A 19,060-nucleotide genomic window follows, 5' to 3' on the forward strand; every position below is an offset into this window, starting at 1 on the left:
GTAGTATTCAGTTTTCTTCCATTTTGTGCCTAATGAATACAACCCAGGACTGGCCATTTAGGATTTCCTCTGTGTTGTGTCCCTGCTGTGTGATCTCAGCATAAAGCCTGAGCTATGTCCTGATACATGTGTTTATTCAGTGTGTCAGTGAATGGGTAAGCACGTCCAAAGTTCAGGTGGGTGGAACTGTTTCGTACTGGTGTATGACTCAGTGTGGGGAATGAGAAAAGGGCATTGCCGTAGGCAGAACAACATTGGGAGAGCGAGTCAAAAGGAAAGGAGAGCTGGGGAGACAGAGAGAAAGAATGACATAGCGAGAGGATGAGTCAAACAGGTGTAGTAGTTGAGTAGTAGTGTTGTTTCAGTCTGGCTTCAGAGACAAGACTCATTCCCTCCATCAGATTTCAATGAGAGGCTACGTGAGTACCACTCCCTAGCTGTGCTATTGAAACTGCCTTCCAAACACAGTCCAGTCCCCTCTTGAAATGAGACATACCAATTACAATGGCCTCCTAATCCAGGGTAGGCATCTCTCTGTCTTTAAATTTCAAGATAGGTTTGGCTAAGGTGGGGTTGGTTAAGGTGGGAGGGACAATTAACTTCTTGCAATTCTACACATTTTGCCATGGGGCAGTGAGGAAAAATGTCCAGTTTTATAGCTAATCTCATGCTATTCTACACATTTTGCCATGATGCTGAGAGAAAATGTTAGGGTTTTAAAGCAAATTTCCTGCAATTCTACACATTTTGGAGGTCGGGGCCCCAGGGCACGTGTAATCAGGCCCTGTTTTTAGGCCTAGATTCAATCCAGGTAATAGCATGCTTGACATTTAAAGGGGCAATCTGCAATTGCTACATCCATTTTGGGACTTTTACCTGCCACCCCCTTCAGTTTGCATACCGCCACAACAGGTCCACAGACGATGCAATCGCCATCACACTGTACACTGCACCTATCCCATATGTACAAGAGGAATACTTATGTAAGAATGCTGTTCATTGACTACAGCTCAGCATGTAACACCACAGTACCCTACAAGCTCATCATTAAGCTTGAGGCCCTGAGTCTCAACCCCGCCCTGTGCAACTGGGGTCATGAACTTTCTGACGGGCCGCCCCCAGGTGGTGAAGGTAGGAAACAACATCTCGACTTCGCTGATCACTGAACACTGGGGCCCCACAAGGGTGTATGCTCAACCCCCCCCCCCCTCCCCTCATCGTGGACTTCAGAAAACAGCAGAGGGAGCACCCCTCTTTCCACATCGATGGGACAGTAGTGGAGAAGGTGTAAAGTTTTAAGTTCCTCGGCGTACACATCACGGACAAACTGAAATGGTCCACCCACACAGACAGTGCGGTGAAGAAGGCGCAACAGCCCCTCTTCAGCCTCAGGAGGCTGAAGAAATGTGGCTTGTCACCTAAAACCCTCACAACCTTTTACAGATGCACAATTGAGAGTATCCTGTAGGGCTGTATCGCCGCCTGGTATGGCAACTGCACCACCCTCAACCGCAAGGCTCTCCAGAGTCTGGTGTGGTCTGCACAGCGCATCTCCGGGGGAAAACTACCTGCCCTCCAGGACACCTACAGCACCCGATGTCACAGGAAGGCCAAAAAGATCATCAAGTACAACAGCCACTGCCTGTTCACCCCGCTACCATCCAGAAGGCGAGGTCAGTACAAGTGCATTAAAGCTGAGACCGAGATACTGAAAAACAGCTTCTATCTCAAGGCCATCAGACTGTTAAACAGCCATCACTAACACAGAGAGGCTGCTGCCTAAATACATACTCAAATCATTGGCCACTTTAATAAATGGATCACTAGTCACTTTAAATAGTGCCACTTTAATAATGTTTACATATCTTACATTACTAATCTCATATGTATATACTGTACCTTATACCATCTATTGCATCTTGCCTATGCCGCTCGGCTCATCCATACATTTATTTTTACATATTCCTATTCCATCCCTTTAGATTTGTGAGTATTAGGTAGTTGTTGTGGAATTGTTAGTTTACTTGTTGTTACTGCACTGTTGAAACTAGAAGCGCAAGCATTTTGCTACACTCGCATTAACATCTGCTAACCATGTGTATGCGACAAAATAAAATGGGAACTGACTGCTCCACTATGTCGGCAGCGGGTGGTGCGGTCAGCCCAACACATCACCGTGAGCATCTCAGCACCCGGTGTCACAGGAAGGACAAAAAAGATCATCAAGGACCTCAGTCACCCGACCTGCGGCTTGTTCACCCCGCTACCTAGATAGAAGACAGAGACGGAACAGGTGCATCAAAGCCCCCCTCCATTGTCATATTCTTTATTGTGTTCTCTCATTGTACATTTTGTTTTATGTAGTAGCCGGGTTCCTTCATATTCATTCTATCGAAGATGTATTTCTTGTCTGCTATATTTAGAACACACATCAAGAGTTCAAATAGTAGCTGAAATAGTGGCTTCAGTGGGGCTTCTGTATAGTTTAGCCTTTGTGAAATTCTTGAGTCTTTTCATATTTTCACCATCAACAACCCCCAGGCATTAAACAAATAATGATAGGACTTCAACAAAAGATAACATCACATGCCTCAAAGCATTTGGTTCTTTTGTCCTTGACTTCTGGGGGAAGACACACTAGTACAGCTGCGATCAAATGGAGCAAAACCACCCGAGAGATTATACAATTTTCCATGCAAAAAGTTCCAAAGCAATAAAAATGAATAGAAAACACAGGGCGGCCTGCACACAAAAGCCCTCATTGTTGTGTGGTAAAGGAATGTGTCTCTGACTGTGTCAGAGGTTGTGTGGAATTTGTTTATGCATGGAGACAAAAGGCTGCCTATGACTGTGGGAGAACTGCACCCAGCACCCAGGCAACCTGCTCCTACACTGGGAGGAAAGGCTAGCTAGCTCACTAATTTTGGCCATGTGGATCTCATTTGTTTAATTTCCATTAGACCGGCTGACGCACTGCCCAATTTCGGACCTCTAGTAAAAAAAAAAAGAAGGTGTATAATCCTCTTGTCCCCACTCCATTTGGTTGTTGCCATGGAAACTACGTCACCCTCGATCCAAAATGGCTCTACTATCATGTGGGCAGTGGAGGCGAACCACAAGAAAGAAAATAAACTCTAACTGTACGCTCTGATACTGCTGGCATGAGCTCAATGATGTGGTCATCTGTAGTTCAATGAGAGATTGTGGCAACCCTTGATTAATATAATTTCATTTGAGAATCAAACCCCCACAAAGCTCTCCAATTTCAGTGTAATTCCTGAATCCATCTTCATTTTCCCTTTGACCCTGGTGTGTGAAGGGAAGCCTTTCATCTCATCCTTTATCACTGACTTCCTGTGTATATATCAGACAGCACCAGCTTTCAGGACAAATGATGGCCTGGGTGACACAAAAATTAAGAACAGCTGGTGAAACGTAATGATAACGAAAAACATAAATGAGACCAGGCTGTTATGTTATGTCAGAGTAGTTTATAATTCTAACTGTATTTAATTTTAGGAGGCAAATAAGCAAAATGTTATTCTAAACGTTGATATAATGATATGTAGTACAAGTACATGTACATAATAGTGCATATTTAAAATCCTTCCATGTCACCCATCACATCTTCCTTAAAAAAAATGTAAATGTACAAGGATACAGATGTCACTTATTTTGAGGAAATTATAAATTAAAGAAATACAAGGAACTTGATTGTGGCATCAAATTCAGTCAGGTTCAAATGATTTAATATTGGTAGAGCTGTACTTTCGTCATGACAAGTTAAAGCCTGTCTACTTCGACAAGTTAAAATCTGTTCAAATCCTTGGTAAAGATGTTGAAACACTCTTATGCAATTACAGGTAACTGTCAAAATAAAGGAAACACTAACATTAAGCGTCTGAATAAGGCGTTTGGCCAGCACTAGCCAGAACAGCTTTAATGCACCTTAGCATAGATTCTAGAAGTGTCTGGAACTCTATTGGAGGGATGCGACGCCATTCTTCCACCAGGAATTCCATCATTTGGTGTTTTGTTGATGGCGGCACATCTCCAGAATCTCCAATAAGTGTTCAATTGTGTTGAGATCTGGTGACTGTGGCTGCATTTACACAGGCAGCCCAATTCTGATATTTTTTTCCACTGATTGTTCTTTTGACCGATCACATCAGATCTTTTCAAATCAGATATTTTTCAGAGATGATCTGATTGGTCAACATTCAAATTTGTGAAAAAACTGCTCATTTGAGATCTCTCCTTGCCATGGTAGCCAAAATAATGGGCAACTAGGCATTTTTATACAGTGCATTTGGAAAGTATTCAGACCCCTTGACTTTATCCACATTTTGATATGTTACAGCCTTATTCTGAAATGGATTCACTTGTTTTTTCCCCCTCACCAATCTACACACAATGCCCCATAATGACAAAGCAAAACCAGGATTGTAGTTTTTTTTGGCAAATGTATAAATAGTAAATAAAAAACGGAAATAATATTTACATAAGTATTCAGACCCTTTGCTCAGTACTTTGTTGAAACACCTTTGGCAGTGATTAGAGCCTCGAGTCTTCTTTGGTATGACGCTACAAGCAACTATGGAGCTCTGTCAGTGACCATCGGGTTCTTGGTCACCTCCCTGACCAAGGCCCTTCTCCCTCAATTGCTCAGTTTGGCCAGCTCTAGGAAAAGTCTTGGTGGTTCCAAACTTCGATTTTAGAATGATGGGGGCCACTGTGTTCTTGGGTGCCATCAATGCTGAAGAAATGTTTTGGTAACCTTCCCCAGATCTGTGCCTCGATACAATTCTGTCTCGGAGCTCTACGGACAATTCCTTCGACCTCATGGCTTGGTTTTTGCTCTGACATGCACTGTCAACTGTGGGACCTTAAATAGACAGGTGTGTGTCTTTTCAAATCATGTCCAATCAATTGAATTTACCACAGGTTGACTCCAATCAAGTTGTAGAAACATCTCAAGGATGATCAATGGAAACAGGATGCACCTGAGCTCAATTGCGAGTCTCGTAGCGAAGGGTCTGAATACTTATGTAAATATGTTTTTTTTAATGGGGTATTGACAAGGATTTTTTTTTTTAATCCATTTTAGATTAAGGTTGTAACGTAACAAAATGTGGAAAAGGTCAAGGGGTCTGAATATTTTCCGAAGCAATGTACATGACGGGATGTTAATTGCTAAATTAACTTAGCAACCACACCTGTGTGGAAGCACAAACTTTCAACATACATTCTATCCCTCATTTACTCAAGTGTTTCCTTTAGTCAGTTACCTGTATATTTATTATAATATAATGGTTCAATGATTAGGACGGATTGATTTGATCGCAATGTGACTTGCAGTATGGCCTTTGGAAACTCCCATAACAATTTAGCATGTTTTTAAAAGTTTGCTTTAATATTGGGGGGTTTAACGCAACCTTCTACCCTTGATTTCCCCCCCCCCCCCCCTCAACAAATTTGGTTCATGATTATCTTGATTTGTAAAGACTTTGTATTAAATGGTTTGACTATTCGAAAGGGTGAGTCCATGAAAGTTCTACACTTTTTGACATCACTAGCTTTTGTTTTTTCCAGCAGCACACAGAAGCAGGAACAGGTGTGCCACTCATTCTGTCTGGGTGTCAGCACAGCTACTCACAATCCACTGTGCTAGGGAGTGCCATACGAAACCATCCAGCAGCAAGGAAAAAACATGGGTCAGTTTGGGGTTGTCTTATCTAGTTCTAAAACCTGCCGACTAGGGTTACCTAAAATGGCTCAAGTACCAGACTACGCCAGCTCCTGTTTAATGAGGAACACCTCAACCAGTAGAAGACGGGTTCGTGACAGGCCACATATTGGATTGGGTCATGAGCAATACAATGGACCAGGTAGCACTTTATAAAAAAATATTTTATTACAACGATCTTTTCAGTTACAATATTTAAAACCAACAGGCAATTTTGTTTAAACGTCAGAAACATTTATAGCAATGTTCATTAAATACCTGGATGGTGACTTGAGCACGGCCCAGACAAATACCTAGGACTTCAAATCAATCATGTACTGTCACTTTAAGAGCATTAAATGACATTGCACGTCATATGACAAATCTACCTGGCGGCGCCACCATCGTCACACACATGGGGGAAGTACGAGGAGTGACACTGAGCAAGACCTACAAACAATAGCCGACAACCCTGAACGCAGGGCAAACCTATGTTTAGGGTGGACATCACAATGTGCTTGCTTCAACCAGAGCTCTGCAGCTCAGACCTTTGTAGTTTGGAGCGACAACTTCCATCTTATACTCCAGTGACTCAAACACAGGTGCACCACAGGCTATAAAAAGAGGTAGAGAGCATAGTTAGGGGATGCTCCAATTACAGATTTAAAAAAAGGTTCATACAATTAAGCACAGCAAATTGCAAAGTCACAGCACACACATGCAATTAAGATCAATAATTTGAGAGAGCATGCAAAGATCCATGATAATACAATTCATGGAAGAGCTAAAGTCCACCCTATGACGTATAGAACAGCTAGTGTCCTGTGGTGGAAGTACATCAGACACCGGTCCTGTACTAAAAAAAATACAACACTAAAGTTAAGTATCAGGATGGTGAGGTCTCAAGATACAGACTATGCTGCTGGGAAGAGCATGCACCAGTTTGGGGTGAGCGCATTCTTCAATAGACTTCAAAACAGCTAGTGTTCTACAATACAGCCATCCTGCTCATATACTCAGAAATGACAACAGGTACGGGGAAGTATCATGATGGCTAAGTTGTCTTGTCAGGGTACAGGCTGTGCAAGCAAGCTCTGGTGTAACAACTCCCATTATATTGTTGGGTTGATAATCAGATTAAACTGCACTGGCAACAAAGAGTAATGTATACAGGACGATAACAATGCAAATTGTTCTATGACAAAGACCGAGCTGGCAGAATTTACACCTCATGCTGATCTTTGTGTAGATAGTAAATGTCACCGGAATACTGAAAAAAAACTGATCCAACCATTTTTTTTAGTTAATATGCATAAAAATAGCTTTATTTCCAAATAAATCAGAACATGCATGCAGAAATCAATGATTCATTGACTTCTCCACTCAATTGGTGATTCACATATCTTATGACAAAAGCAGCAGATTTTCCCCATGCAAATGACACATGGTTCAATTCAGTTCCCCTGAACAATTACATAGCAATCCTTCTACAATACATAAATATATACGGCTTAAAAGTCAGGAACAAATTAAAATGTACAAAAAAAAAAAAGTTTTAAAACTATTTGCTTCTTGAACTAGTGTATATAAAACATTTAAATCAAATACAACAGCTAAGAGGGGGAAAAGCCCCAACCTGAAAGGTAATACAATTATAGTTAAATTGAACAAGTATTCTAAAACACTGGACAGAAAAAGTTAGTACTAGCATTGGTAGTTAAAACGTGTTTCCCACTATAGGCTTCTTAGTAGGGATGTGGATCTTTCCCTTTCACAACGATTCAATACGCATCTAGATATAGTTGGGCTACGATACGATACAGGAATGATGTGTTTTAGTTCGAAACGAGTCGGTACGATTCAGTTTGATTAGAGGAACAAATCGATGCGATTCGGTTCACTAACATTGGTTACATAAAACACATTCATTTCCCATTCGAAATTCAAATCTGCTGCCGATAGAGCTCATGAGCTGGGTCTCTCAGCTGACGTGTGTGTAAATCGTACAAGTCTAGTGTATGTAGGCACCAAAGCTGAGCCATAAGGAAAACTGGGCATCTACCACCCGGCTATCGGGTGGACATTGCCGCCCCCGATAGCTTTTTGTCAATTTAGTGACTTTGACTGATGCATGCATACTACTGTACATTTGGAACGGTTGTCAAACATTTGAACCAGGGCCGATCTGTATCAGGGAATCATTACACCCCTACTTCTTAGGTATGAAGAAACCGATTATTCCAAGCATTTACAGTAATGTTAGACAAAGTATAAAATATTTGGTAAATAAACATCTGCCAAGAAATGGCTAAGTTCCAAGTTCAGAATTTTATTAAAATGGCTATGTACAGATCCCTTGAAGCGTACAGTCCATGTGCAGTGATAATTATTGTTATGTCAACAGCGATAGTCCATAAGCTGTTCAAATAGCTTAGTTTACAAGAATTGTAATCACTGAGATGAGGTCTGGCAAAAAACTGAGCTCACCAATCATGTATGTATGTGTCGTTGTGTTGCTCGTTTTTACAAATAATTTTGTGGTCTGTGGATGGAGTGGGTGTATTCACACAGCGATTTGTCCTAGGACTAAAAGCATGTTGATTGGCCCCCGCTATATTGATAGGGTAGCATGTATCAAGTTACTTTCATCAATCTGGAATTCACTTCAGACTTGATCTGTTTGACAAAATACATTTGAATCGAAACAGAACCTTTCACGATTTCCCTACACAGGGATTATTTTAAAAAATTATTGTAAAAGAAAATGCTACAGTAACAGACTTCTGTAGCACCAGTATGGGTACCAAGGTTCAGAGTAGGGTGGAGGAAAATAAATATCTGTACCATTTCACCTCACTGAGTGAAGTTGTCATTGCACCTTGTTAGTGTCATAAAACAGTGTGGGAGAGAAAAGTCAAGATTTCGCTGCAGTATTGATACTTTTTATAAAACAAATAAATGGTGTACTGCATTGTTTGGCAGCTGAAATGGTCCTCTCCCAATATCTTTCCTGTAGGGGAAAGAACAAAATAAAATAGGAAAACTGACAGTTAAAATGTTGATTCCGTTTCAAAATGAACCACTTCAGAACTTGTGGTGGAATAGGAAAAGCAGTTTTTGTTTGATGGTTTCTCCCTCTGGGACTTCCTGGCTTTACAGTAAGCAGGCAAGAGGAGAGGTTTGCTTTCGAGAGGCACTGGAGAGCAGGCAGGTGGCCTTCAGGCATAGATCTCCGTTGTCGGAGCCTTTTTGTAAATGGGCTTCTTTCCCAGGTCGTAGCTGCCTTCGTCCTTCTTCTTCATGCGATAGACGAGCAGAAGGACGAGGAAGACGGCAAAGAGCAGCCCCACTGCTCCACCAGCAATCAGAGCTGAAACAAAACCCAGTGGAATTACAATTAGCCCCGTAATCTGGCGAATAACTTGGACAAGCTACAAATGAAACTGTACATTTCTGACAGTGAAATTGAACTGCCACAAATACTTTAGTTAAATTGCGTTGAAATAATTTAACCCTTTTCAAAGTTCAATAATAATAACAATTTGACTAGCCCCAATAAAGTTAAGTGTGCCGTTGCCCCACCTGCTAAGACCTCTGTTTTTCTGAAGACGCTCTCCTCCCCTGCATGGGCCATCAGTACGTTTGATGGGTACTCCTCGGGTTTGGGAGCACCCCGCACGGACACTTCATTGTTCTTCTGGACCTGTTCAATCTCATTTGGTGTGGGTTTGGACATCAGGGGTCTGTCCAGGTCTGGGATCTTGTTGTCGTTCATGTCAGGCTATGAGCAAAAAAAAAAATAGAATTATACCTACTTGAACTATAAGAAGAGGAAACGTGGCTCTCATTTGGTACATGATAGCCAATTATGAGAAACCTTACCTTTGTCATGGTTTTGTCATTCTTGAGTGTAATAGTAGTTACTGAAGAGAGAAGAAAACAAGTTAACAATAATGTCATTATATTCTATCAGCTTTTTAAAGCAAATTAGCAGATCTGTGCAAACACCAACCTTCATCTCCAGAGCCAGAGAAGTCTTCATCATCATCCGTTTCATCCTCATTGTCAAATGTGTCGCGCTCCTCATCGGGGAAGCCAAAGTCGGAGCCGTTGGGGGCGTCACCAGACGCAACAAGCTCGTCATGCGACACGGCTTGGGTCATCTTCATGGGCATCCATGTCTCAGTCTCCCGCACCTGCTGGCCCAAACACAGCACTTAGAGGCAGAATACCACAGCAAGTAAAAAAACACAGATTCTAGCTGGCATAAGGCAACTTTTCCAAAACCACTTTTCAACTGAAAGTCTAAGCCTACATCTTGTAGCCTATATTCCAACAACCGCGGTATAGAGTGAACTAGTCTACTTTACACATTAAATCTGCTTAAATAATTGTCACCTACACTGGTTAATTCTCATTCACTGTGGGTTATATAATAAAAAGTAAAAAAAAATTAAAAACTTTTGCGGTACAACTTTTCCTACCTGAGCTGTGCCAGTGCCACTGAAAACTTTGTACAACAAGTTCCCCTACACCTTCTGCTTAACCTTTGTAAAAACTTTCACAAGTGTTAACAGGAAGTGAGTGAGCCTCTGACTAATCTTTGACAGGAAAGGTAAGACAGGAGGTGACCAACTAAAGAAGTCATCACTCATTTTCCCATTTAACCCTACACTTAAAAGTTGGCCTTTCAAAACAGACACCAGAACCAGTCACTGGTGACAGGGTCCACAAAAACCACACGTCTTTGACAATCAAACCTCAAGATCCCCCTTCGTTCCCGTAACCACCAAACAATGCTCTTAAAAAAAGGGATAGTTTAGGCAAAATTTATATTTGGGGTCAAGTTACCCTTACCTTGAGGTGTGTCTGAATGCCCATGGTGACAGAATCCACAATAATCCATTATTTAGTTAGTTCCTGAATCCTAACAATGCTAAAACAGCCAAAGCTGCACTACAAGTAGAAACTTCCCCAAAAACATGTTAAAAGTATTGAAGCAACCAAACTTAATACTCTATTTCCATCATGCAACCTCGTAAATCACAGCTCTCGTAAATAAATCCGCTTCTGGGTACCCAATGGAATACAATACAAATGTTATTGTATACACAGAAACGGCTGTGAGACTACATGAGGAAATAGTTCGTTGAGTGACGAGGTTCCAGTGACAAATGATTTCAGCATTTTGCGCGTAAACAATCCCTTTAAACTCGACCAACCCCAGAACATAGTTTGAAGTGTTTGAGGAACTTTGGGCTTGCGGTGCATCATTGCTAAAATTGTGGATTCTGTCTCCATGGGCCTTCAGACAACAAGGTAAGGGTAATTTGACCAAATATACATTATGCCTGAACTATCCCTTTAACGTTATCTAGACAAAATTAAGCTAATCATGATGGGCTTGACTTGATTTAACATAATTGAAAGACAACTTTTTCTAATCACATTAGCACACTTAATTTCATTGCCCATTTGCCGAGTACGCACTGTGAATGCGATTAAACAGCAGAGCAATTGAATGGCCAGATCCAATTAAAACACAAGCAACAGGGCCAAGGTGCAAAAAAAGATTCCTAAAGTACATTTAGGCAGAACGTGTTTGGGGTTGAAGTCTTTGGCCCCTTGCACACTGGGCCTTGTCAGATGTCATCACGCTAAGTTGGGTTAGCACTGATTGCTGAACAAGACACCAGAAACATGCAGCCGGTTGGATAACACCTGGCTCGGCAAATATATGCCCAGTCTATGATTAATGAAACAGTCATGCATTATTCATTGTTCAGAGGCAAAGGAGGGGGCTTTTTTTATTTTATTTTTTTAACTGTTCTGGGTGGCTGCTCAGGGCTGCCTGGGATACTGGAAGCCTTGTTCCTCTTTTAGCCAGGTGGTTCCTTTCTCTATCCACCAAAAAAACATGCATAAAAAAGGCAAAAATCAAGTTAAGCATTTATTACATGTTACAGCATTCCATTGAACAAAATAAAGCAACTTGGGCACATTTGAAAGAGTTAATTTTAAGCGTTGCTGCTACGGTAATTCACCGACCGTGGTGCGGGGGGGCCCCAGCAGTTTAACCGTGCTCTGAAATTCTGTTTCAAATAGTGTGGTTTGAAGTTAATCCCCTCTAAATTACATTTGAGGGAGACCAGGGAATGCTATTGTTGCCGTCAGAATCTTCAAACAGGCAGCCATTTTCTCCTTGTGTTTGCACTGAGGTAGGGCTTGCACTCATGTCCTCAGCACTTTTGTGACAAAAGGCCCTCTGTGCTCAGAATGTTAACTAAGTCCGATGCATCACCATTTAAAGTGGCAATCAACATTTGAAACAAAGTGATCTCCCGGTTTTGGTAAAAAGCTGAGGAATGGGACTGGTGAAATGAAACCACTCATTCATAGACAGAGCTATGGATGCAAGGACTGACCATCCATGATATCAAATCTATAGTTTTAACCATGTCTTTAGGCTAGTGTGTTTACATTTTCTTTGTTACAAACAGTAAAACAAGCTTCTATTTTGGGTTCTGATGGGGTACGACAGTTGAACTAAGCTCATGAGGCATTAAGTAATACACATTCACCTGGCAATTTCCCCCATTTCATACTGCATCACATTTGGGATTAAAACTGTCCCAGCCCTGTTCGTGTTCCCGTTCTTAGATGTGACCACTCGCAGACTGATTAAGCCACAAGTGGTCCATTTAGGAAAAAGACTAAACGACTCTCCATAGTGATTTCACAGTCTACGCAAATGGAGCTCCGTTTGGGCCATGTTCCAAAAATGTGGCTGCACAAACGTACATAGAACTGCGTAGAGAGCTAAGCAAGTGAAGCTTCGTCACATCCTGGTGCATTTCCCAAAAGTAGTTCAAAAGTAAATCCCTGAGGCTAGGCCTATATGGTACATTTCCCAATAAAACAAAACATGGTTCAAATTCAATGTTGTTTGGTGAATATCTAATTTATAAACAATATTTGACCACAAACCGCCAGATCTTTCCAAGTAGAACAACCCAGAAATGCACTACTTGAGCCCAACGTATGCTAAATGACATTCAACTGCCAGAGTTGGGGTAGAGGGGAAATTTTTCACACAAGCAATAGACAAAACCCCTTCTTTCAGTTCCAACATTCCATCCTCTAAAGGGATTTTATAGCCCAATGGACAGCAATGCAGAAACCATTATTAGCCTACATCCTGGTGAAAGTATTATGTTCTCTCCACAGCCTTTCACTGGGAATTCAATTCAGCCCACCAAGAGAAAAAAGGCTCCGTCTAGTGAAAATGATCTCATGCTTAATTAAAAACATGCATTCCAACAAAAATAGCCATGTGCCCAGTAATGCCAAAAGGAATAATTTTCATGGCAGATAAAGCCCTGAAAATACAGTGTGTAGGCCTAAGTCAGAATGGATAACAAGAAAGACAACATTGTTGACGTTTGTGCTCACAACATATTTTACAAATGTAAAAAAAAATAATAATAAGACATTGTCTAAATCAGCTCCAGAGACTTTAGTGTCTTAGAAAAACAAGGCTATGCCAAAAATACGCTAGAATGATAAACTACAGAATGTAAGAAGGGATGCTCGTTAAGCTGACAAGGAAAGACTGGTGTAAATAGAGGTCAATTGGTATGACACACGGCACTGATTAAAATACACAATGAAAATGCATAATGGTATAGGCCCATTGTTCTATTCTTCGGCTCGAAGTCCCGATGAGCTTAAGACTAAAAACAGACATTCACCCATAAACTTAAGATGGATGAAAGGAATGAGGCTTGACATAGTTAGGCTTAGAAGCCATCAAAGTAATAACAAAAAAAAGGCAGGCACACAAGTGATCAGAGGACTTTTTCTGGTGAGAAAGCAGAAGCAAGCTTCTGGTCCACTAGCTGGGAAGCTTGGCTAATGAAAGTACCCTGGCCATTTAGATCTGTCCAAATCCCGAAGAGGGCCATTCAAGGTCCAGAGGTCAAATTCCACAGGAAAACACAAAAGGGAAAATGAGAGGGGCAGCCTCTGCATGGTTTTGAGGAATGTAACAGATTCAACTTAGGCTGCTAAGAACCTCATTGTGGAGACCAGCTTGTTTAATATGTGCTACCACATTTAGAAGCTTCTCCCCAGAGGGGTAGGCTAGGCTATCAAAACAATGTCCCAACTGGAAAAACTTGTAACGGAGACCTGTTTGTCGTTAAACTGGAAAAGTATTTATTAAAATGCAGTCTCCTTTTCACCTCATTTTTAACGCCCGATTTACTTAAAAAGGCAAAATGTCAATAGAAGGGGCTTTTACTGTTTTGTTCTCCATTACGCTTCAATAGTGCTGAGCAAATAACCAATGTTTCAGTTATTCTTTGCTTTTTTAAACAAAAAGGTTCAAACATTTCCATTTCATTCTGTTTTTCCCCGTGAGCTCAATGTGCAGGTTTTCTAGAGATAAATCAGATCAAACCCGAACTGTGTGATGTAGTAGGGAATTGTAGTTTCTAACAGGCCAATATTCTACGTAGTCAAGCATGGAAACAGTGGTAATTAACTATAATGACCATAATCCACTGCCTGTCTATTTGTCCGATCTGTGTGGGGAAGACACAGAGATAAGTGCGATAGAGTAGTTGCGTCTTGAGGCATCTCTACCTGAAAATACATGATTTAAGGGTCAGGGATGGGCAACTCCAGCCCTTGGGGGAAATGTATTTCAGAAGAACAGAATGAGTTGGTCTACTGTATGTTAGTCATCTGGCTATGCTCCATGTCATAGGCTGTAGGCTTGTTCATTTAGCTGACAAGAAATCCTTATATGTCCCATGCCATTATTTTATAGTAAGAAAAATATAACTGAAAAAAATAGAAAGGAAATGTTTCCCATTACAAAGCGAGTGCGATTATGCAATGGCTGTTAAGTGTAAAAGTGATCTGAAACAGGTCCCATATGCTAGATGTAGAGTTATTTGACAACTTTAGTTGTGAATGATACAAACCTTAGAATGTCTTAAATCAAAACATATTGGCTGGATGTAGGAAAAAAAGCTTGCACTCTGATCCTTGTCTCAGACAGTTCTATCAAGTGATCATATTTTCACCCATCAGATTATACACATCTTTAATAATAATTAGGGATGCACAATATAAAATCGGTGAACATATCGGAGTCGGCCGATATTAGCTAAAATGCCAATATTGTTCGATGTCTAGTTTAACGCCCCGATGTGCAAACCCGATGTCAAAGCTGATGTGCATACCCATACAACGTAGGTACATGACGTAATGGCGCCACATAAAACGTTGCGCTATATGTGCAACACAGCACTCTTAAACTAGCCCACAATGTCTGCGTTGTGGATCTAGCAGTCAACGAGTCGAGCAGTCATTTGAAAGAGTAACAACATTTCAGCGAGACAACGCAAACGTAAAATCCATTAAAGCCAAGATAATGGAATTCATTGCCATTGACAATCAACCGTTCTCTGTCGTGGGTGATGTTGGCTTTCGCTGACTGGCCGAGCAAAGGTACACACTACCAAGTGCCCTATTTTTCAGATGTTGCCCTACCGGAGTTACACAGTAATAGCGTCACTGCTTTTAGCTTCACGACATACATACTATGGAATGCCATTTGGGTCTTTGAGTGTCAAAAAAGATACAGTAGCACTGTCAAAGCTGTACAAAGTCTGCAAACAAGCAAACACCGGCCACGAACAATGTGTTTACAATACCACATTGGTAATAAAGCATAATTTGTTCGACCGCAACTTCTGGGGTAGCTAGCTTTAGCTTGGTACCTAGCTAGCACCAATACAACCAGGCTGAAAACAATGACCAGTAGAAACTGCAGTCATTTTCATTATTCTTAGCAATGATTTAGGAATCCTTGTGAGTAAGTATTAGCTAGGTTGACACCGGTTGTTCGCCTGTTGAAATTGAACTTCAGGTCATGAAAATAAATAGCTGGTCAGCAACTTAACCCTGTTGCCCAAAGCTAACGTTATAAGCAGCCAGCTAGCTTCCTCTGGCTAGTGAGGCTCGACCGTACCGGGTTATGAAGCTAGCCACAATAAGGATTAGGCACATACTTGGCACATGGAGAATCACATTAGCCCTTTACAGTTATGTATCTATGTATTCAGAAGACTAGGATCGACAATAAGCACCTATCCTTAAGGCGGGGTCTGGTGAGCACTGCATTAGCATATTGCCCCCGTGTAGCCGAGTCAGTCTCACTGGATGGTGTCTAGTTAGCCTATAACTATTCTGTTTTAGCCCCCTTCCCGACATCTGACAATGGCAATTCTTTCCAATTAAGCCGACAGGACTGGACGCTGTCACGCAATTCTCTGATGTTTTGTCAGATTACATAAAATAGCACAAGGAAGTACACCTACATCCTGGTATGTGCACGTTTGCTTAATTTGGGCTCCCAAGTGACGCAGTGGTCTAAGGCACTGCATATCAGTGCTAGAGGCTTCACTACAGACCCTGGTTTGATTCCAGGCTGCCCGTGATTGGGAGTCCCATAGGGCGGCACATAATTGGCCCAGCGTCGTCCGGGTTTGCCGGGGTAGGCAGTCATTGTAAATAAGAATTTGTTAACTGACTTGCCTAGTTAAATAAAGGTTAAAACAAATAATAATAATCCACTTCCAAAAGTTATCAAACCAACTGTCCAAAAATGAAAACCACACTGCATTAGGCATACTAAATTGAGTCAAAACAATGATAGTGTTGAGCCATGTTACATGAAGTGTTTGTTTAATTTGATAAATGATTGCAGTCTTTGTTTGTCAACTGGTCAGCAATTAAACATTTAGTCACTGCTGTAATTGAATATAGTAAAATGGAAATAGGTCAAATTACAAGAGCCCAGCTAAATATGGGTGTCCATAGAAAAAGTTTCTTATTAACTGGGTGGTTCGATCCCTGAATGCTGATTGGCTGAGAGCGTGGTATATCAGACCGTATACCACGTGTATGACAAAACATGTATTTTTACTGCGCTAATTACGTTGGTAACCAGTTTATAATAGCACCTCGGGGGGTTGTGGTATATGGCCAATATACCACGGCTAAGGGCTGTAACCAGGCACTCCACGCTGCGCATAAGAACAGCCATTAGCCAAGGTATATTGGGCCTTATTGCTTAAAACTAGCTTGCCCTCTTTCTGAGCTACATGTGATGGATAGTCACTTGCATGATTATCATTCCACCTCACACACTAGACAAATTAATTTAGCTACGTTTGTCTGGCTAGCTAGATATAACTACCACAATTTAAACACCATTGCTTTCTCTTATGATGAGAGGCCATTGCCTTACTCTTTAGAAAATAATTTTGGCCATTTAGCTGACTTTGTTAGGGAGGTAACGTTAGCTGTGCTGTAACGCTAGCTAGTTATCCAGCTAGCTGACTAAGCCCAATTAGCTAGTTAGACTGATGTGTTTCGGTAAACGATCTGTAAATTGTGTTAAAGTTTAACAGCTAGCTAAAACAGTAGTTACCTTCATTACCATTACATTAACCAGGTCGAAAACACTGATCAATAACCATGAAAAAGATTGTGTTGATGGCTAACATTAGTTATCTACTTAGTTAGCTAAGTTAACTAGCCGATTAGCAGTAATAACAGCTACAGTCGCTAACGTTAGCATTGTCTTGGCTTTAGCCAGCTGAAGTAGTAAGGTTAGCTACACTAAAACAAATGTGGTAAAGTTAGTTAGGCTAAGTAAACTGAAACGAACACAAGTTAAAGTAAGTGAGTAACGTTAAATTAGCTATAGCTAACGGTAGCTGAGTTAACGTTACCCGGTGTTCTGTTAGCTAGCGAACATTACTTACCGACTCAGAGTAGACGGAGCCAAATAAAAACAACACGAGGAAGACTTTGTGCATGTTTCTCTTGACCGTTTCTTCAACAAAAAGCGTGGAATGAAATAATGTTTTTTTTTTAATTCCAAAAACACAATCAAAAGTTCACGTTGCCCACTTTATCACCTTGCTATTGCACAACTTGTATCTTACACGTCAGTCAGTCACTGATTAAATTTACAAACTAATCCAGATTGATATATTTTGTATCGCACTTTACACTCCACCCCCTGTAACAGCAACCAATAAGAGCTACGCAAAGGTCGTACTCTCCCTTCGTCATAATTTACCGTAAACTCGTGCTCAGAACCCCCCCAGACTCAACAGGTTATTTATTAGAATATCTTTACTTAAGTAGTCGATTAGCAAATTATTGAATGTAGAATAATGTAGCTACGATATCATTCGTGTTCTTGGTGGGAATTGTAATGTGGCTCATATAGCGAGAATTGCTATAATATTATCATTATTAATTTGTGGCACTTTAGACTCGATACTCAATTGAAATTGTCATGCATTGTTTTACCTATCTTCCCCTCACTTGTTTATCTCCATGATGACATAAAGAAACCGAAAATGACATTTATTTAGAGCGGAAGAGACGAAGCCAGTATCTTTGATTTACTGTAATATGTGTGCCACACCTCATGGAAAGTCCGTTCATGGATTTTTTTTTACGCACGTAATCTTCCGGAAACCCTCCCCTTGCGCATCATAAATGTTTCTGTAGAAATGAAAACCCGCAGACGTATTAACATTTCATGTCCACCACAACAGTTCTTAAGTTATCATATCAACTCAATTGTTATTGTAGGAGTTTGATGAAACTTTGAAGGATTGTAGACCCATCCAGTGGTAACAGTATGGGGATAGATTTCCATCAACATGTTTATCACATATAAGTAGCTAGTCACAAACAAAATATGTGTTGTTGTGCAAATATACAATGCAACCAAATGCGGTCAAATATGCTTTTGTGAATGTGACAACATTTGTGACTCCACGGATTACATTTGTGACCTGCATTTGACATATTTGTGACTTGAATTACATTTATGAGTTGCATTACGTCTGTGACTGCCATCCAGTGGGTAACCCTAAGGGCCTTCTAAAAAAGTAGATATTTTTAAAATTAAAATTCGTTAAAAAAAATTGTCTCTGCAAATGAGAAATGCTCACTAACAGGGATGTAACAAATTTGCGCACAAAATTTGAGAGATATAAGCTTTTTTCTGGGATCTTAGCTCATGAAACATGGGACCAACACTTTATCTGTTGCGTTTATATATTTTTTCAGCATAACATGAAATATATTTCAATATAATTGTAGCCTATAGTGTATTCATATTTCTAATACAGTTATCTCGGTTTTCATTTAATCATATTTTTATACTTTGCTTGTTAGTAACAATTGCAAAGAAATTGGCAACTTTGTATTTGTTGAAACACATTCGTTGTGAAG

At 40.7% G+C, this 19,060-nt stretch overlaps 1 protein-coding gene and 1 long non-coding RNA gene across 2 annotated transcripts; one reads left to right on the top strand and one right to left on the bottom strand.

The window, feature by feature from the left end:
• Nucleotides 1-253: 253 nt before the first annotated feature.
• LOC129814790 (uncharacterized) lies at nt 254-3,153 on the top strand. The gene is made up of 2 exons (XR_008753351.1): nt 254-1,673; nt 2,147-3,153. It is a non-coding gene; the product is annotated as an uncharacterized LOC129814790 (long non-coding RNA).
• Nucleotides 3,154-5,892: 2,739 nt separating this feature from the next.
• sdc4 (syndecan 4) lies at nt 5,893-17,794 on the bottom strand. Its single transcript, XM_055867821.1, has 5 exons — nt 17,569-17,794; nt 9,738-9,921; nt 9,608-9,648; nt 9,308-9,506; nt 5,893-9,095 (listed from the first exon to the last, which is right to left on the bottom strand). Exons 1-5 carry the CDS (start codon nt 17,620-17,622, stop codon nt 8,944-8,946), a joined length of 630 nt encoding a protein of 209 aa, XP_055723796.1. The 5' UTR covers nt 17,623-17,794; the 3' UTR covers nt 5,893-8,943.
• Between the last annotated feature and the right edge of the window lie 1,266 nt (nt 17,795-19,060).

Source organism: Salvelinus fontinalis, chromosome 18 (assembly GCF_029448725.1).
Source record: "Salvelinus fontinalis isolate EN_2023a chromosome 18, ASM2944872v1, whole genome shotgun sequence".
Taxonomy (NCBI): Eukaryota; Metazoa; Chordata; class Actinopteri; order Salmoniformes; family Salmonidae; genus Salvelinus; species Salvelinus fontinalis.

Bases quoted from the DNA above. Each gene is read 5' to 3' on its own strand.
- sdc4 (XM_055867821.1), bottom strand. From the start codon at position 17,622: ATGCACAAAGTCTTCCTCGTGTTGTTTTTATTTGGCTCCGTCTACTCT. The intron at 9,649-9,737 runs GTTGGTGTTTGC...TTCTCTCTTCAG, and splicing joins CTCTGGCTCTGGAGATGAAG to TAACTACTATTACACTCAAG. The intron at 9,507-9,607 runs GTAAGGTTTCTC...TTTTGCTCATAG, and splicing joins ATGACAAAACCATGACAAAG to CCTGACATGAACGACAACAA.